This window comes from Prionailurus viverrinus, chromosome B3, assembly GCF_022837055.1.
Source record: "Prionailurus viverrinus isolate Anna chromosome B3, UM_Priviv_1.0, whole genome shotgun sequence".
NCBI lineage: Eukaryota > Metazoa > Chordata > Mammalia > Carnivora > Felidae > Prionailurus > Prionailurus viverrinus.
The window spans coordinates 128,623,464-128,640,510 of record NC_062566.1 but is presented as its reverse complement, the minus strand read 5'-3'; the positions used below and the strand labels follow the sequence as shown (position 1 = coordinate 128,640,510).

Here is a 17,047-nt window from a genome sequence, read left to right as displayed (position 1 = left end):
GCTTTCCGTAGTGGTAGTAGTAGCAAATATAGCACAGTCTAGAAAAACAGAAGAGCTAAAATTCTGTATTTAATATTAAACAGGAAGCTCAACAGAGGAGTCTGCAGCAACATGGTGGGTTTTCAAACAAACCTGTTGCCGGGTTTCTCTGTAACGAGAAGTCTCAATGAGAACTCTTACTCTGTGAAGATGATGGGTTTTCATGGAAATCTCCACCCAAACGTGACAACTGGAAGCAGGTTCTGTGCTGTAAGGTTTTGAAGCAACCCCCCCCTTCCGCCAGAGCCAAAGGGAAATTTGGAAGCAAACTGAAAAGCTCTCCAGGAGTGGGAGATACTCTGCACTTTTGTCTCGCCTTTGTGCAGAGCCGTGCAGAGCCGTCACTCATCCAACATGTGCATGTGAATATTCTTTCTGAAGACCTGGGCTTCATTTTAAGGTCAGCCCTCAATTTCTAGAGAATATAATTTGCTGCTATTTTTAGAGCATCATGATTGCTCGTAATAACTAATGGAAAGAAAAAACTCAACAGAAATAAATGTGTAACAGCTGTGTCTGCTTAAACTTGATTAAAGGCAGTAAAAAAAAAAAAAAGTAAACAGAAGAATGAACGTGATAATGGACGAAGGAGAGCCCAGTATCCCTCTCATTGTGAAAAGTTTCAACAGACGTAACTTGCTCTCCTTTGGAGGCTGGCGATGTCTGTGTTTAAAGTTTACTTTACTGTTTGTCTTGAGTGGGATCAGTGTTGTAGTGAATAATTTATAGCCAGCATGAATGAGCTCATTAGTCACCTTTTCAGACTTTAAATGCGTTTTGTGGTTGTCATTACTGGAGCCTTCTGTTCAGCCGCCGAGCAAAATGACAGTTTGGCAGTTGGCTGCCTCCATATCGGGCAGCCCGCTCCCCTTCAGGTCTGTGTTGCTTTGATATTTCACTGAAACCTTTCCTTTCTATCCCGGGGCTGGTCCAGGGACTCTCACATTTCAGATGCCTTTTGCACCCCAAGCTTAAATGAGAAGTTTTTTGTGGATTAAAACACCAAAAAAAAAAAAAAAATCTTTCAGTTGCATCGGCCGCAGAGAATGAAGTGGATGGAGTGAGCTTTTTTTTTTTTTTTTTTTTTTTCCAGCAACTGCTGTGTGTTATTCCCTTTGTGCTGGGTTTGATATTCAAGTTATTCAGACGCAGCAAGCTGGGGAGTCGCTGTGCCGGGCACTCACACGGCGACAGGCTTTTCTGGCCAGGGGTCGTCATCGGAGTTTGGAGGGGGAAGCTTGTTTCCGAGGAGGTTTGCATTTTTACAGACTGGAGCATCCATATGATGTGGGTGGGTGTGGACAAAGCAACGGACTCCAGAAAATCTGCCAGGCCAGATTTCCAGGGCCAAAGAAAACCACGTTTTTCCTACAAAGGGGTGGTTTGATGACCTTTTGGGCTCACGGCCATCTGGGGGTCCAGAGCTTGGGGAGTGGCCATGACTTCTTCCTCAACTCAGCGTCTTCCTAGTCCAGATCATTGAGAGAAAGCAAACTGTTGCAGCTGCCTGCCCCCCATGCCTTTGGAGACTTGCCTGGGAGGCCGGTATGTGAGGAAGAGCCCGGGCATGCCAATAGCAGGTGGGATTTCTTAGGAACGGATGTCATGAGGTTCATCCCTCCCTTTGAACCTGGCCTGGGCAGCCTTCAGAGAGCTCTGACATCCACTCTCTGGGACTGGATGCCATCCGGAAGTCCGGGACACCGTGGCATGCCCACCTTGGTCCTCGGGTAGCCTCTGCTGGCACGCAAGGCGCATGGACGCTTGCCCGGGGAGATCTCAGCCAATGGCCTGGGCCTCTGTTCCAAGGTCCCTTTGACGTTTCCTATGAGCAACAGGCACTAATGGCTGCCATCACCAACGTGGGCAGCACCCCCTTCCGGGATCCATATTGTTAGACAGCTGGCCTAGCACTGTGTGAGGCATGTAGGAAAGATGTTCAGTATTCCTCTCTGGAAGAAATGCCAACTTAAAAAGGACGCCTGGTTGTTTGGGGGCCAAATCTTTGAAGCCAGTGACAGTCACGTGTCTTCGAGCTCAGAGGCATTGGGTGCTGTTGGTGCACCCACAGAGAGACAGCAGTCCATTTGGCCGCTTCCTTCCCAGCCCCCACCCCTTATGAGACCCGAGTGCTCACGTGTACTCATGCCTCGCAATTTACAGGCACAGTTTGCTTGCACCTGAATCGAAATATTAAAGGCACATGAGAGGTTATTTTGGGAAGGAGTGGGGCTTCCAAAACAGAAAGTGTTGGTGAACTGCACTGTCCGATAGAGAATAGGTTTGGCGGTCGCAGTAAGTTGAAAGGTTGTTAACCCCACCCCAGAAGAATTTTGTACGGCAGGGAAATATATCGGTGATATCTTAATCCCCGCAACGTTTCCCAGAGACGTCATCAACTTTGTAGCTTTTGCTTTTGTTTTAAAGAGACGGTCTTCGAGAGAGGAATGAATTGTCTTCTTTCACATTCTTCTGACAAAGTAAAACGAGAGAAGTTATTTTTTGGCCTGGTTAAGCCTTTGGCAGGACGTAGAAACTGAAACCCAAGAGACTGTGGTACTCGGTGTGCTCGGTAAAGACAGGAAAACAATAAAAGCTCTTGAAAACTTTGGAGGAGGAAAAGGTTGATGATGCTGCTTTTCTATTTTTTTTCTTTTCTTTTTTTAATTACTACGTTTCTTTATTTTTGAGAGGCAGAGAGAGACAGAGCATGAGCTGGGGAGGGGCAGAGAGAGAGGGAGACATGGAATCCGAAGCAGGCTCCAGGCTCGGAGCCGTCAGCCCAGAGCCTGACGTGGGGCTCGAACCCACGAACTGTGAGATCATGACGCTTAACCGACTGAGCCACCCAGGCGCCCCAGTGAGGCCACTTTTCTTTGACTGATCTGTGTAGTTATTAGATACCAGCTTGAAAGAACAATAAAAAGAAGCATTTTTTTTTTCCTGTTAAGCGATCAATATTTTTGATTACCGCTATGCCACATGCTATGAGCAGAAGAGAGGTAGAAGACAGGGTCCTTGCCTCTCTGGGCACTTATAATTTGTTTGATGCTCAGCATCCAGTTGATTTATTTTTTATTACAAAGGTACACCATACAGTATTGATTATGACATAGAAGCTGCACTTTGGCTCTTTGTAAGTAGCGCCTTTTCATTCTATTTAAAAGCCCCTCTTCCCTTCCTTCTCCTTTACTTCCTGCTCACCATTTTTCCTCTCTTGAACCCCACCACTCTTATCCGTCATGTCCTTGACCTGCAGGGGAGTCTCCAAGAAAAATTCAAAGGCTGCGGATTGATCTGAAGCTTCCCTTGGCTCCTACCTGCAACCCGACTCCAGACTCTGGAGCCAGACTGTGTGGGTTCAAATCCCAGCCCACCACTTACCAGTTGTGTGGCCTGGGGCAGGTGGCCAAACCTCTCGGTGCCTCACGTTCCTCGTTTATTTATAAGACGGGCATAATAGTCGTACCTACCTCACAGGGTTAATGCGAGGCCGAAATGAGTCAATATTTGCAAAGCCTTAAGAATACTGCCTGGCACCCAATACATGCCATGTTAAGTGTTTGTTAAATATGGTTGGTCATTATTCATGTGTTCCACATCCTTGCAAATCCACATCCTTGCTAAAAATTATTTGTAACCCCCAAATTAAAAAAATGCTCATGGTGCTTTTATGCTCACTTGTGGATATTTTGGCAGAACGACCAAAAAATTTGAGTTGCCCAGTGGGCTCTTACTTTCCCAGCTTGTGACTTCTTGTTTGAGCTCTCATGCCATAAACAAGTATCTGTTCTGTGGTCTATCTTGGGCTATGCTTTCTGTGCTTTCCCCCTGGTGATTTTTCTGTTTAAAATGGCACCTAATCGTAGGGCTGAAGTGTTTAGTGTTCCTGAGTGCATGAAGGCTGATTGCCTTGTGGAGAAAATACAGAAGCCTTGTTAGAGAATCTCTGTTCAGACATGAGTTATAGCGCTGTTGGCCGTGAATTCCATGTTAATGAATCAACAATATATATTAAATAAGGTCTCTTTAAATGGAAACACAGCAAACTGTGGTTACAGACTCATCGGTTAACAAAAATGCTGTCACCCGCAGCTCGCAGGAACCTGACCGTGTGTTTCCCCTAGGAGCAATAGTTCAGTATTTGCTACTTCGTTGTTTGTGGAGACTTTATAGAACATAACTTGCACGAGTAACGACAATCAACTGTAGATAAATGGAGTTCAAGAGCACAGACTGGCAGCCTTTTCTAGGGCAAGCTTCTGACTGCCAGAGTCTCCCTTGGAAGGGCAGGAGAAGCAGAAGTAATTCTGGCCACGTGGAGTGCCTCAGCTGGACACAGATTTTTCTATCAGATCTGGAAAAAAAAAAAGAGAGAGAGATGTAACCACATCTGGTCTTTTATAAGCACAAATCGTTATAGAGGATCAATGGGAAAAGAGAGTCCATCTTCCCCCTCCCCCACAAACTCTTAAGAGTATTTTCCCTTATCTTTGGACCTTTGTAAGAGTTTGTAGAGAAAGTTGGATCCTGAAAACCTATACGCTGAAAGCCTTCAAACAACCAGACAAAAGACACCACAACACAGGGTATAATGTGTGTTATACTTAGCAATTCTCTTGTTCGCTCAGAGCCCTGGCCCTTTCCTTTTCAGAAAGGAATCGGTTTGTCCCTTGTGGTAGAAACGATCACAAAATACTTCAACTTGGTGGAAAGCTTTGTCAACGTATTTATTTCCCCCCAAACTCTTACTTTATGAAACGTTTGCCAGTTGTTTCACACATATGGTATATGAGAATGTGAAGATGGTCCTGAATCAGGAAGGCTTCACTCAAAATGACTGGAAAATGCAAATGGCGGGGACCAAAGGGGGTGTGGTGGCCAAGGTGGCCCCACAGAAGATAATATGCTTGTAGCCTCCTATTTTGGCAATTTCCGAGTTTTCATGATTTTAAGCCCTGTCCCAACAAGCCCCCCCTAAATACAATGTTGCGCATTCCAGGGCTTGTTTTCAGGAAGTACTGACTGAGCGTCTCCTGTGTGTGTCAGGCCCTTGAGTCACTGTGTGGCGTTTACTGGATCGCAGGGGTAGGCAGTCTGGTGGGCATGTTAACAGCCTTGCTATGGTATCTCCCTTGGCTAAATTCCTAGAGGTTGGAAATTTAGGGTCAATGGCTGGGCTCGTTTAAGTTGTAATTGAACAGTTGAGCCAAGTCACAATCTTTCGGACACCCACACCAACCCTGGTATGATTATTCTTTCTCGGCCTGTGCCAATCTGATAGCTGAAATGAGATCTCACAATTGCTTTAATTTGCATTTGCTTTTACTGAGGTGGAGCCTCTTTTCGTGGGTATATGATCATTTTTGTTTCTCTTTTGGTGGATTTGCCCCTTTCTCATTAGGGTGATGCTTTTTTTTTTCCTCATTGATTGTAGGGGCTATAAATTTAAAATATTAACCTTTTTATCTGTGTATGGCACATATTTCCTCATTTTTTAATCTATCTTTTAACTTGATTTATGACTCTGGCACTGCACGCAAATTTTAAATTGGTATGCAGTCAAATATGTCAATATTTTCCTTTTGATTTATTTACTTAACAAAAACAACAGTGCTAAGTGCCAGGGCACCATTATATGTGTTTTACAAGTATTAATTCATTTGATCTTTGTCAGAGCCCCGTGAAGTGGGTATTGCTGCTATTCTCCCTCCCTGCCCATTTTTTTTTTAAGATGAAGAAACTAGGTGGGGAGAAAGAAGTTAAGTACTTTAAGGTGAGCCAGCTGGTATGTGGTGAAGTGAGAATATGAACCAGTCCCAGGTTCTTATGCTAGCCATTAGGCTATACCACCTCCAGCCGTGGTACTTTGCTCTGTGTGTGTGTGTGTGTGTGTGTGTGTGTGTGTGTGTGTGCGCGCGCGTGTGTGTGCACGTGCACGCACATGTGTGCATGTATTTATCTGTGGTCACTTCATAAATCTCCCCGGGTCTCCTGGATCCTTGAGGGCAAGAGCTACACCTCTTACCTTTCCAGCTTCCTTCCCAGTCCCCTCCACACAGTCCTGGGCATAGAGTAGATAGATGCTTCATACATAGTTGTTGAGTGAATGAATGGACTAAGTCTGGATTCTGGATCATTCGCTCACACATATGGCCCCATGGGTGTTCTAAGCCTCAGCTGACAGGTTCTGTGTTCCCATGTTGTCTCCAGCAGGTGACTTGATAAGCTTAGGTTTGGGGAGGGGCACGTGAGCTAATGAACTTCACTCTACCCGTTTGGCTGTACTTTCCCTAGCCACACATCCCTCCCTCCCTTCTCTCCTCAAAAAGCCTCCTGGCTCCGTTCCCTGCTGGAGAAATTCAAAGAAGCCTTTTCCCAGGCTACACCCTTCAGAACCTGTCATGTAAACACCAAGAATGCACAGGAGGAAAGCCCAAGAGAGGATGAAGAGCAGGTGCCAAGACCCCGGACCAATCCGTGAAACTTTTCAAGAGTGGGGGGCCTCCCAGCTCTCACGCTGGGTCTCTCTTCCTCCTGGGCCCAAGGGAAGGAAGCCAGCAGCCCTTTTTACCATTACAAACAGCATTCTCATATATTATCTCAGAGAGACTTAGTCAACCCATGATTAAGGGGTTTCCTTTGACCATAATCTTCCCTTCTCTTCTCGTATTTGACAAATCCTCTTGGTTTTTCCCTTGAAGGCTTTCATACGTTCATTTTTTCCAGTCTCGCTGACTGTTCTCTAATTCGCAAAGCGGGGGTCCCTCAGCCTCCAGCAGCAGCACCCCTGGGAGCTTGTTAGAGATGTGAAGTCTCAGGCCACAGCAGAGACCTGCTGAATCACAAACTCCGGGGGTGGGGGCCAGCAAGCTGCGTTTTAATAAGTCGTACAGGTAATTTTGGTGCGCACTCAAGGTGGAGGACCACTGCTCTAATGGGATCCTCCCCCCCCTTACAGAACATTGTATACGTAATGGGTGTTCACTGTAGAAGACATGGAGTATAATAGACACGTTTGAAAGAAGCAGGCCAGAAAAATTACCCCATAACTCTCCTACTCAGAGGGGGTCACTACTTTAATGTTTTATAATTTCTGAAAACATAGTAAAAAAAACCCCTTGATTCCCTTTTGTATGGATTCTGGCATTGCTTTCTCAGTACTTTTGTCTGCTTTGGGTCTCTTACTTTTTTCCTTCCCTCTCCCAAAACTCACCTTGAATCCACAATTCCATTCTTCTCCTCCTCCCCCTCCCCCTTCTTTTTAAATTGAGATATATTTGACATACAACATTGTGTGTAAATTTAAGGTGTCTGACATATAGATTTGATACATTTATATTACAGTATGATTGCCACTGTGGCATTAGCTAATACCTTTGTGGCGTCACGTTGTTATCATTTGTTTTAGTGTTGAGAACAATTAAAATCTAGTCCGTTAGTTTAATGTTTATAATACAGGTTTCTTGTCGATAATTACTGTGCTGTATTAGGTCTCCAGGACTTATTTATCTACGAGCTCCAAGCCGTTCATCTTTTTAAGCGTATTTCTGATAGCATAACTTCTGCACTCAAAAATATTCGAGGGTGGTTCAGTCGGCTAAGTGTCCGACTTCGGCTCAGGTCGTAATCTCACGGTTCATGAGTTGGAGCCCTGCGTCGGGCTCTGTGCTGACAGCTCAGAGCCTGGAGCCTGCTTCGGATTCTGTGTCTCCCTCTTTCTCTGCCCCTCCCTTGCTCACACTCTGTCTCTCTCTCAAAAATGAATAAACAGGGGCGCCTGGGTGGCGCAGTCAGTTAAGCCTCCGACTTCAGCCAGGTCACGATCTCGCGGTCCGTGAGTTCGAGCCCCGCGTCGGGCTCTGGGCTGATGGCTCGGAGCCTGGAGCCTGTTTCCGATTCTGTGTCTCCCTCTCTCTCTGCCCCTCCCCCGTTCATGCTCTGTCTCTCTGTCCCAAAAATAAATAAACGTTGAAAAAAAAAATTAAAAAAAAAATGAATAAACGTTAAAAAAAATATATATTCAATGAGTTCGTCTTGCCCTTTGAATTAGTGCTTAGAAACTGCTCATTTTAGCATTCGAGGAGTTTTGTCATACGGTGTTTCCGCTCTTCTCCACTAATACGCATGGCCTCATAGGTGCCATTGTGTGGCTCTTGACCCAGTGCTATGTACTTGGTAAGCACTCGGTAAATATTTGCTCAAGGAACAAATGCATCTCTAATACAATCAAGTCGTATTTGATAAATCTGTATGTGCCATTTATTTCTCCTACATGGAACAATGGTTTCTGCTGTAGTGCCTGCTTTAAATGTCTGGGATCCCTCCTAGAAGATTCTGATCCATTAGGTTGTGGCTTCCTGGGTATCCCTAAGAGAAAAGCTCAGCTCTATAACATGCCTTCCCCATTTCCACAGATCCAGTACGAACCCATCTTTATTAGATATCCTCCTTCTAAAGTCATCCCCAGTCCCGTGGTGCCCAATGAGTCCACCATGCCCCCTCGCCTCAGCTGTTAGGAGGGGGTGGGCAGAAAGGAGTCGCCTAAGTCAGGCTGAGCCAATCAGGTTATTTCCCTGAGAACTGAGCCATGTAGTGGAAGACAGAGGCAGTCAGAAGGTGGTGGGTGCTGAAGGTCAGAAGGTTATTTGGACTTGGTGTGGGCAGCCATGTGTGGTCATAAGCGAGCAGAGGAAGCCGACTGACCCGTAGGCACGAGAGTGGAATAGATATGCAGAGGGAAGGAGGAAAGACGGTGTGGTCTCAGAGGGAAGGAGGAGGAGGGGTAGAGCAACTGCCTGATGACGCCCGGGTTCTAAGAAGCCCAGCTGTGTTGCCTGCCCAGGGCTGCTCGGGTTCCTGCTCATGTGTCTTCACTGGAGTCAGCTGGAAGGATCCCCGACCAGGCGATCATCTTTGCAGGCCTGCCTCACATTCCTCCGCATATATGAAAGTCCTCCGCCTTCCCGCCTGCCGTGTCCTCCTCTCACTGCTCATCTCTCCAGGTGTTACTGCCTCAAGGGGGGTTCGGGGGCTTCACCCTGAACTTTTCCATAAATAATCACGTTGGCCAAAGAGCCAGTGATGGGGAAAGGGGCTTTCATGTTGCGGGGCAGAGAAGCCTGTGGGAGAAGAAAGAACAAAACGTCAGGGGGAGGGGCACTCTGCACACAGGAGGAGCCTGAAGTTCCACACTGACTGGGGACCCACAGGGCTGGAGTCCAGACACATGTGTGCCTCGGGCCCATGCCCAGAAGGCGCTGTCGAAAGGTCCCAGCAGGTCCCCAGCCAGGAAGTAAAGTGTCGCCCAGAGTGAGTTCCAGGGCACACGCAGGATTCTTCTGTCAAACGTGTTTATAGAACAATGGTTTCAACAGTTCCACTCGGTGTTTGGAGACTTCTCAGGGTCTAAGGCACAAGGGTGCTTTTTGAAAAGTTCAAGGGGGGAGTTGAAAATGGAGTCGTTCTGAAGAATTTGGCCGCTGCACCCTTTTGTCAGGGAGCATGTTCCAGAGCTGGGGTTAGACGGAATTAAGAGGTGGAGAGGCCACTCTGAGCTTTGGGCAAAGCTGAGCTTCCTTTGGCTTTGGGCAAATATGTGGATCCCCCCCATTTCAGACAGACAGGGAGGCAGACATGAGTTGAGTGGTCTGGTCTCCACACCAGGCAGTGCTGGTCCGCCGCTCCCTCTTCAGAGTGACCTCTCTTGCCACGTTTGTGACGGGAGAGAGAAATTAAGGCACACAGATGGTCCCTGACTTAACGATAGTTGGACATACAAGTTTTCGACTTTGTGATGGCGTGAGAGCGATACACCTTCGGTAGAAACCAAACTTCAGATTCTGGATTTGGATCTTTCCCTGAGCTAGTGAGGTACCTTACGATCCTCTCTCGGGACGCGGCAAAGCCTCAGCTCCCAGTGGCCACACCATCAGTGGGGTAAGCAACTGATACACTACAGCCATTCTGTACCTGCACAACCATTCGGTTTTTCGCTTTCTGTACGGTAGTCAAGAAGTTGGATGAGGTATTCAACACTTGGCGTTAGATGATTTTGCCCCGTTGAGGCTAATGTAAGTGTTCTGTGCGCGTTCAAGGTGCACGTTCAAGTTTAGCTAGGCTGAGCGGTGATGTTGGGCCGGTTAGGTATGTTAGATGCGTTGTCGACTTAGGGATATTTTCAACTTAAAGATGGGCTTATTGGGAGGTTAACCCCATCCTCAGCTGAGGCAGGTCTGTACGTTGGAGAATGGAAGAAACCAAAAACTTGCAGAAGAAAGGCAGGCTAATAAAAGCTTGTCTCACCTTACCCCACCCGCTGCCTAGGGCTTCTCCTGCCCCAAGGCTTACCTGTTTTAAAGGTTTTGTTCACGTTAGGATGGCCGGTTTGGACACTGGAGGCTAAACAGCTTGCACGGAGAATTTTGAGAAGAACATATTCCATGCACTTGAACCCTGGGGACAAAGAAAGGACTGGAAGGAAAATGAACATGCCATTTCCCTTCCTGTAAAGAGATCTCTAGCTACGGTGTGAGGGTAGTTGGCCACGGGGAGGGCTGGGAGCTGATGATGCAAGAGGAGGAGGGAAGGGGAGTGTTTCTTCCTCTCTGGGTGGGCAAGGGGCTTGCACAAAGGTCTCTGGCCTTGATGCCTTTGATGGGGGATTCAGCAGCCTCAACTGATACACTGAAGGAGGGTCTCCACTGGAGCTCAGTCGAGCTTTTGTCACTTAAGTTCTGACGCTTAGTCTCTGGCGCAAGGCTTCAGTCGTCTCTAGCTCGTTTCTCTCATCTTACACCTCTTGCTTGATGAGTTTGGGTAGGTCCCATCAATTACCCCTTTGCTGGGTAATTCAAAGGGGTGGGGCTGGATGACCTCGGGCTTTCCCTGGGCCCCCACCTTGGAATCCTCTCCGGGGTGGAATCTGCCCGTAGAACTAACTGGTAAGTGATAAGGCCTGTGGGGGAATGCCTTTGCCGAAGACTTGCCACCCACCACTTTGAGGCTTTGTGAAAAAGGAATGACTCCCAGATCTATTGGGGTTTCCTTATTATTTTGGAAAAAAAAAATTGAGAAGCCCTTGGGATTTTTCCTCCCCTTTCGGGGAGGTTAAAAGGGACTGCAGACAAGGGGGGTTTCAGAGGGAGATCATTCTCGACCCTGCTCGCTGGTTTTTCTGCAGTTTTCGGAAAGCTCAAGATGGCCGGCCCGCTGGCTCAGGTGGGCTTAGGTGGGGGTGGGGGTGGGGGTGGGTTGTCACCTGGGCTTCTCCTCTGTGGAGGAACCTACTGAATTGGCTACGTGGGAGTGGTGTGCAATCATATTTTTATTTATGTCACCACCAGGGTGTCCTGTTGGACTCTCCTTTCGTCCTCTCCCAAGGCTGCTGGTTGGTGTGGCTTAAGCAGTGGGTGGCCGTCCTTTGGAAGAGCCCAAAGACTTGGAGTGGTGGCTGCGCCGGTCGCTGGGTGGCCCTGCGAATTGTCTGTCGGGTTCCCGAGAACTCAAAATGTGAAGGCGATAAGGCTGGGTGTTTTTCCTCGAGGTTTATAAGTCGGTCGCGGCGCCCAGCATTTCCCCACTGGAGAGGCCCCACCGGCGTGGCCTTTAGGACGGGCCTCCTGCTCGCCTGTCTGTAATGGCCACCCTCCCTCCCCGAGCAGACACGCGCCGGCAGACGACAGGAGGAGCGGCCACCGGGGCGGGAGGCTGCGGTGCCTTTGTGCCTTTCCTCCCGGGGCTCCAGGTGGGCGCTGGAGGAGGGCCGGGGACTGCCCCGGGAGCCCCGCCAGGACGCCGTAGTTGGGGAGAAGTGGAATCTCTTCTCCCCCTCGCAAGCCTCGCCCGCATCGTAATTCTTTTTATTTTTACTTTCGAGCCTTGTAAGGCATGCGGATGGGGTAGGAGCGTTCCGGCGACACGTTGCCAGCGGCGCAGCGCCGGCCCGCCCGCGTGGCCAGAGCCCGGGGAAGGGGCAGGCCGCGCGCCGCCCGCCCGGCCGCCCAGCCCCGCCGCCCACGGTCGCGGCCGCCCCGGGTCGCGGCGCCCGCGCCGCTCACCCCCGGCCCGCGGCGCGGCGGGAGGCGAGTCCGCGCGGCCCAGGCCGGCCTGGGCCCCGGCTGCGCCCCGGGAGCGCCCGGGCGCGGCGCGCGGGGTCGACCGCGGCGAGGGGGGCGCGGGCAGGGGGCGCCCCGGCGGGTCCGCACCCCGGGCCGCCGGCGGCCCGGCCCACGTTTTCCCTCTCTCCGGCTCCCTCCGCCCCCAACGCTCCGTCCCTCCCCTCCGCGCCCCTCCCTCCCCGCGCTTCCCCTCCTCCTGCCTGGTCATGTGTCGCCTTTTTTTGTTTGCAGTGGAAACAATTTCTCGCCGCTCGGCGCGCCCCGGCCCGACGCGCCGCGGCGGAGGCGAGCGGGAGGCGGGACGGGGCGGGGAGAGCGGCGGGGCCGGCGGGAGGACGCGCGGCGCGCCCGGCGGACGCCGCAGGTCCCATGCCGCGCCGCGACCCCCGCGCCCCTGCCGCCCGCGCCCGCGGCCGCCCCCCGCCGCCCGCCGCCCCGGGCTCGCCGCGCCGCGCCCGCGCGTCCTTAGCCGGGCCACCAAGCGATGCCCGCTGGGCGCCCGCGAAACTTTGTCGGCTCCCGCTGAAGGGCTGCGGCGCCCCCGCGCCCCCGCGCCCCGCTCCGGCCAGGTGAGTTTGCTCCCCGCTCCCGCCGGCGCCCCAGTGGGGTTGGGGTGACTCGGGGCGGGGGCGCTCGTCCGAGGCCGTCCTGGAGGCGACCTCGCCGCTCTCGGCAGACGAGGGACTCCGCAGTTCCTGGGGGAAGGGCTCGGGGTGGGGGGCCCGGCCGGGCGGGGAGAGAGCAGCCCCAGAGCGGGGAAGTTGCCCGGTCCGAAGAGTTTCCTGCCCCGACGTGCGGGCTGTTTCCCGGTGCCTCGATTTCCGAAAGACGCCCGAAGGGAGCAGAGTTGGTATTGTCCGCGGGGGACGGGATCCCCGCCGTTCCGGGCCGGGGGAGGGGGTGCCGATACAGGGGAGACCCCAAGATGAGAAACAGGCTCCTAACAAAGATGCCCCCTCCCCCCAAACTGCAGGCTTGGCACCGGCAGCGAGCGTCTCCCGAGACCCCCGAGGCCCGACCCCTCCTCACCCCGACTCTCTAGGAAACCGTCCTCGGGCCCTGGAGAAGTTGGGGGGACGGCGGGCTTTTATTGATGTGTTTTTAAGGCTCGCCGCGGTGCGGCCAATAAAAGGTTTATGACATCTGACCGGCAGTGAAGGTATGCGAGCTCCCAATTGCCTAGTATACGGGGAGCGGAGCAGTTTCCTCGTTGCCTGGCAACGCCGCTGATTGACGCGAAACGCAGCCAATCGCCGCTCCCGCAGGTCCCCTTGAAATGTTTTTGACAAGTACAGTAGACGGGAGTGGAGCGCGTGCGTGCGCGCGCGCGCGCGCGCGCGAGCGGAGGGGGGTTACCCGGCCCCTCCAAACTGGAGACTGCCCTGCTCGGCTTGGAGAGCGTTTCTTAACTTTTTAAAGTTCACTTCCAACATCTGCTCCGAGCTGGGCCAGTAATGTGTTTGTCAGTTATTTGGAAACCTTCTGATAGCGGGCAAGAAACTCGCTTTCCTGCTGCATTTTCTCCGTTAAAACGCAAATAAGATAACAAAACACAGCAAGTCGTAGAGAAACAAAAAGAGGGTGTGTGTGTGTGTGGAACGGAACCAATAGCAAACCGAAAAGTTGTAAGGAGGTCACTAGTGAATAACTATTTGCGTATCTGGTGGAGCAGATTAAAAATGTTTGCTTAACTGCAGACTCACATGATCCGGATTCTCGCTCCCTCCCTCTCTCTCTCTCTCTTTCTTTTTTCTTTCCCTCTAAAATAGGAGGAAAAAAAGATTTGGCAGATTATGTAGTTAGAGTATAATAATGGAAAACTCCTCAGCTGTGGTTTCTGGGAACTGTTTTTTAAAATGGAACTGTGGTGATCAGCAGGTCTTAATATTGTTGCCATGAAATGCTGGATTTATAAAGAGCATGGGGGGATAGGAACACAAAGCAGACCGGTGATTCAAGGGCACTGAAGCCTCATCACCCTCTTTTCTTGACTTTTCTAATAAAGCCATATTGCTGGCAGTGTTTGTTTAAAACAAAAGAAAACATGGAGTATAGTGTGTTAGTTCCTTTGGGAAGCTACTGACAAATAAGCACATTGAAAAGAAAGAGCAGCATGTTGTCATAGCAACAGTGCAATTAAATTACTTTACTGTCAGCCATGATATAATTTTCCTGTTTGGAAGCTCAGGAGACATAAAACTTTCATCTGGAGCTGAAGTTGACTTCAGTGGCTGAGTAGTTGTTCTGTTTTGTACTCCACTGTGTGGATATCCCCGGTTATCAGAAACTTGGGGTTTTTTGATGGGATCCGGGGAAACGTTGAGAGGACAAGCCTAGCTTTGATTTGTTCATAAGGAAGGTAAAAAGCATGATCAGCTGGGTCTCTGTCACAGCCTCAGACCTAAAGACACTAGCTTATTCTAAATTGTGTCCTGTGCTACACAGGTTAGTTTCCTTATTTGACAGAAAGAAATATTCCCTGTGGATGAGCCTGAGGTATCTGAATTGCTCTGCCTCTGTCAGTCTCTGATGCCCATGGAGGTTTTCTCTCCTTAGAGTCGGGCATCTCATAGCAGCTCCCGAGCGCTTTCTCACACCTTCTGCCAGCGGGTTCTGTGTGTCTACCTTTCGGAAGAGGGAGGGGGTTGCGGTTCTCAGGCACCCGAGGCTGGCCGGCCTGTTGGGTGCCTCACATTATGCTTTCTAGAATCGCATTCTAGAGCTTTCCCAGCTGAAGTGGCAGTTACTTTCAGCATAGTGTCAATGGACATTTAGAGCCTTAGGATGATCACGTCTGCTTTTGTGTTCATTCTTTTTTTTTTTTTTTTTTTCTAGATAGATTGCTTGATCTTCTTAGGGGGAAAAAATAAAACAGACGTGCTTCTTAAACCAAGCACATTGTGTGAGGGCTACAAGTGGACAGTGGGAGACCTCTTTCATTATCTTCACTGTTCTGTCTTACACGGAGTACTCGGGGGTTGAATGTGCTTTGTATCTATCGGGGTCATTCTGTTGGTGGACTGGCCACGTCCTCGTTTTCTTTTCTCATCAGAAGTTGCACTCCCTGTTCTAGGTCATTGATAAAAATGGGGGTGGCATGGCGGGGGTGCAGAACAGAATTCTCTAGCAATTTTTGTTGAATTTGCCTTCCAGTCTTGAAGCTGCCAGTTGTCTTTTTTTTTTTTTTTTTTCCCCCCCACCAATTCTGATGTCAATTCATGGCTTGTCTTCACGTTCCCACGTATTCGTGTGGTGCCCGAAGTTACTCACTTTTTCGTTTGGACGTGTAGGGTCCCAGCAATTAAATGTAACGTCTCCCTGCAGTTCCGATCCCCCGAACTCCTTGTTAGCGCTCTTTAGACTCGCCAACCCATAATCACAGTTGCAGAGTTCTGGGTCATGACTCGGGGAGAAAAGAGACAATCATATAAACCACGAGCAGACGATGCACACGGTGGTCACACTTGAATTCCGAGGCGGTTGTCATGGTTTTCGTGTGGTGACAGCTCGACTTAACCTGAAACACCTGGCCTTAAACTTGGAGGTATTTTCTTTTTTGGGGGAAGGATAAACCACGAGACCGTAATAACCCAAAGCGACAGGAGCGGTGCATTGTCCTTACTCCGTAGTGTCTCTCGTGAGGCTTGGATGCATCTTTTTTTTTAAAATTTTTTTTTTCAACATTTATTTATTTTTGGGACAGAGAGAGACAGAGCATGAACGGGGGAGGGGCAGAGAGAGAGGGAGACACAGAATCTGAAACAGGCTCCAGGCTCTGAGCCATCAGCCCAGAGCCCGACGCGGGGCTCGAACTCACGGACCGCGAGATCGCGACCTAGCCGAAGTCAGACGCCCAACCGACTGCGCCACCCAGGCGCCCCTAGGCTTGGGTGCATCTTACCTGTCTGTAGATTCACGTATTGTGGAGAAACTGAGGCACCAACACCGAAGCTTTTCCCAGGGTCACAGTGAGAGTCTGCACGAATCCGGGAAGAAGCCTTTGTAGATTCTCCCTTTCTTCTCATGATGCGTTTGCATATTAGCGGTGTACTGTAAATATTTCCAGTCTTGTATTTTCGAGGCGACGGAGTCACTGTGCTGCAGGCATGGTGGACGGATTTTACTTAGGAGTGCTTCTCCCTGTGGTGGAGTCGTGGGTTTGTGTTACCCAGCATCGGAGCCCTGAGATGGGCTTCCTGTAGGGCCAGGGGTCCGTAGAGGTGGCACGGGTGGGAGGTGGGCCCGGTAGAATTAGGAGGGCACGGCTGCCTCTGTTTTGGGTTTCACCAACTCATCTGTTCTCTGTGTTTACCAGGAGCCTTCACGTAAATGGGTCCAGTCATGCCTCCCAGTAAGAAGCCAGAAAGCTCAGGAATTAGCGTCTCCAGTCGGCTGAGTCAGTGTTACCGGGGCAGCGGTTTCTCCAAGGCCCTGCAGGAGGACGATGACCTCGACTTTTCTCTGCCTGACATCCGATTAGAAGAGGGGGCCATGGAAGATGAAGAGCTGACCAATCTGAACTGGCTTCACGAGAGCAAGAACTTGCTGAAGAGCTTCGGGGAGTCGGTCCTGAGGAGTGTCAGCCCCGTCCAGGACCTGGACGATGACACCCCCCCATCCCCTGCCCACTCTGACATGCCCTACGATGCCAGGCAGAACCCCAACTGCAAGCCCCCCTACTCCTTTAGCTGCCTCATATTTATGGCCATCGAGGACTCTCCGACCAAGCGCCTGCCAGTAAAGGATATTTACAACTGGATCTTGGAACATTTTCCATATTTTGCAAACGCACCTACTGGGTGGAAAAACTCAGTGAGACATAACTTGTCCTTGAATAAGTGTTTTAAGAAAGTGGACAAAGAGAGGAATCAGGTAAGCCTCTGTGTCTG

At 50.3% G+C, this 17,047-nt stretch overlaps 1 protein-coding gene across 10 annotated transcripts in view; it reads left to right on the top strand.

Annotated features, from left to right (window-relative positions):
• FOXN3 (forkhead box N3) overlaps positions 1-17,047 on the top strand; it is a 401,385-nt gene that overhangs the window by 161,078 nt on the left and 223,260 nt on the right. For 5 of the 10 annotated variants that reach the window (XM_047861155.1, XM_047861154.1, XM_047861156.1 and 2 more), the window contains one exon: positions 16,474-17,030. In XM_047861155.1, the coding sequence (XP_047717111.1) occupies positions 16,488-17,030 (543 nt within the window). In that variant the 5' untranslated portion in view covers positions 16,474-16,487. Of the gene's footprint in view, positions 1-83; positions 440-12,576; positions 12,728-13,294; positions 13,318-16,473; positions 17,031-17,047 lie in introns of those variants that run through there. The other 5 variants (XM_047861163.1, XM_047861161.1, XM_047861153.1 and 2 more) reach the window with 3 other exon arrangements.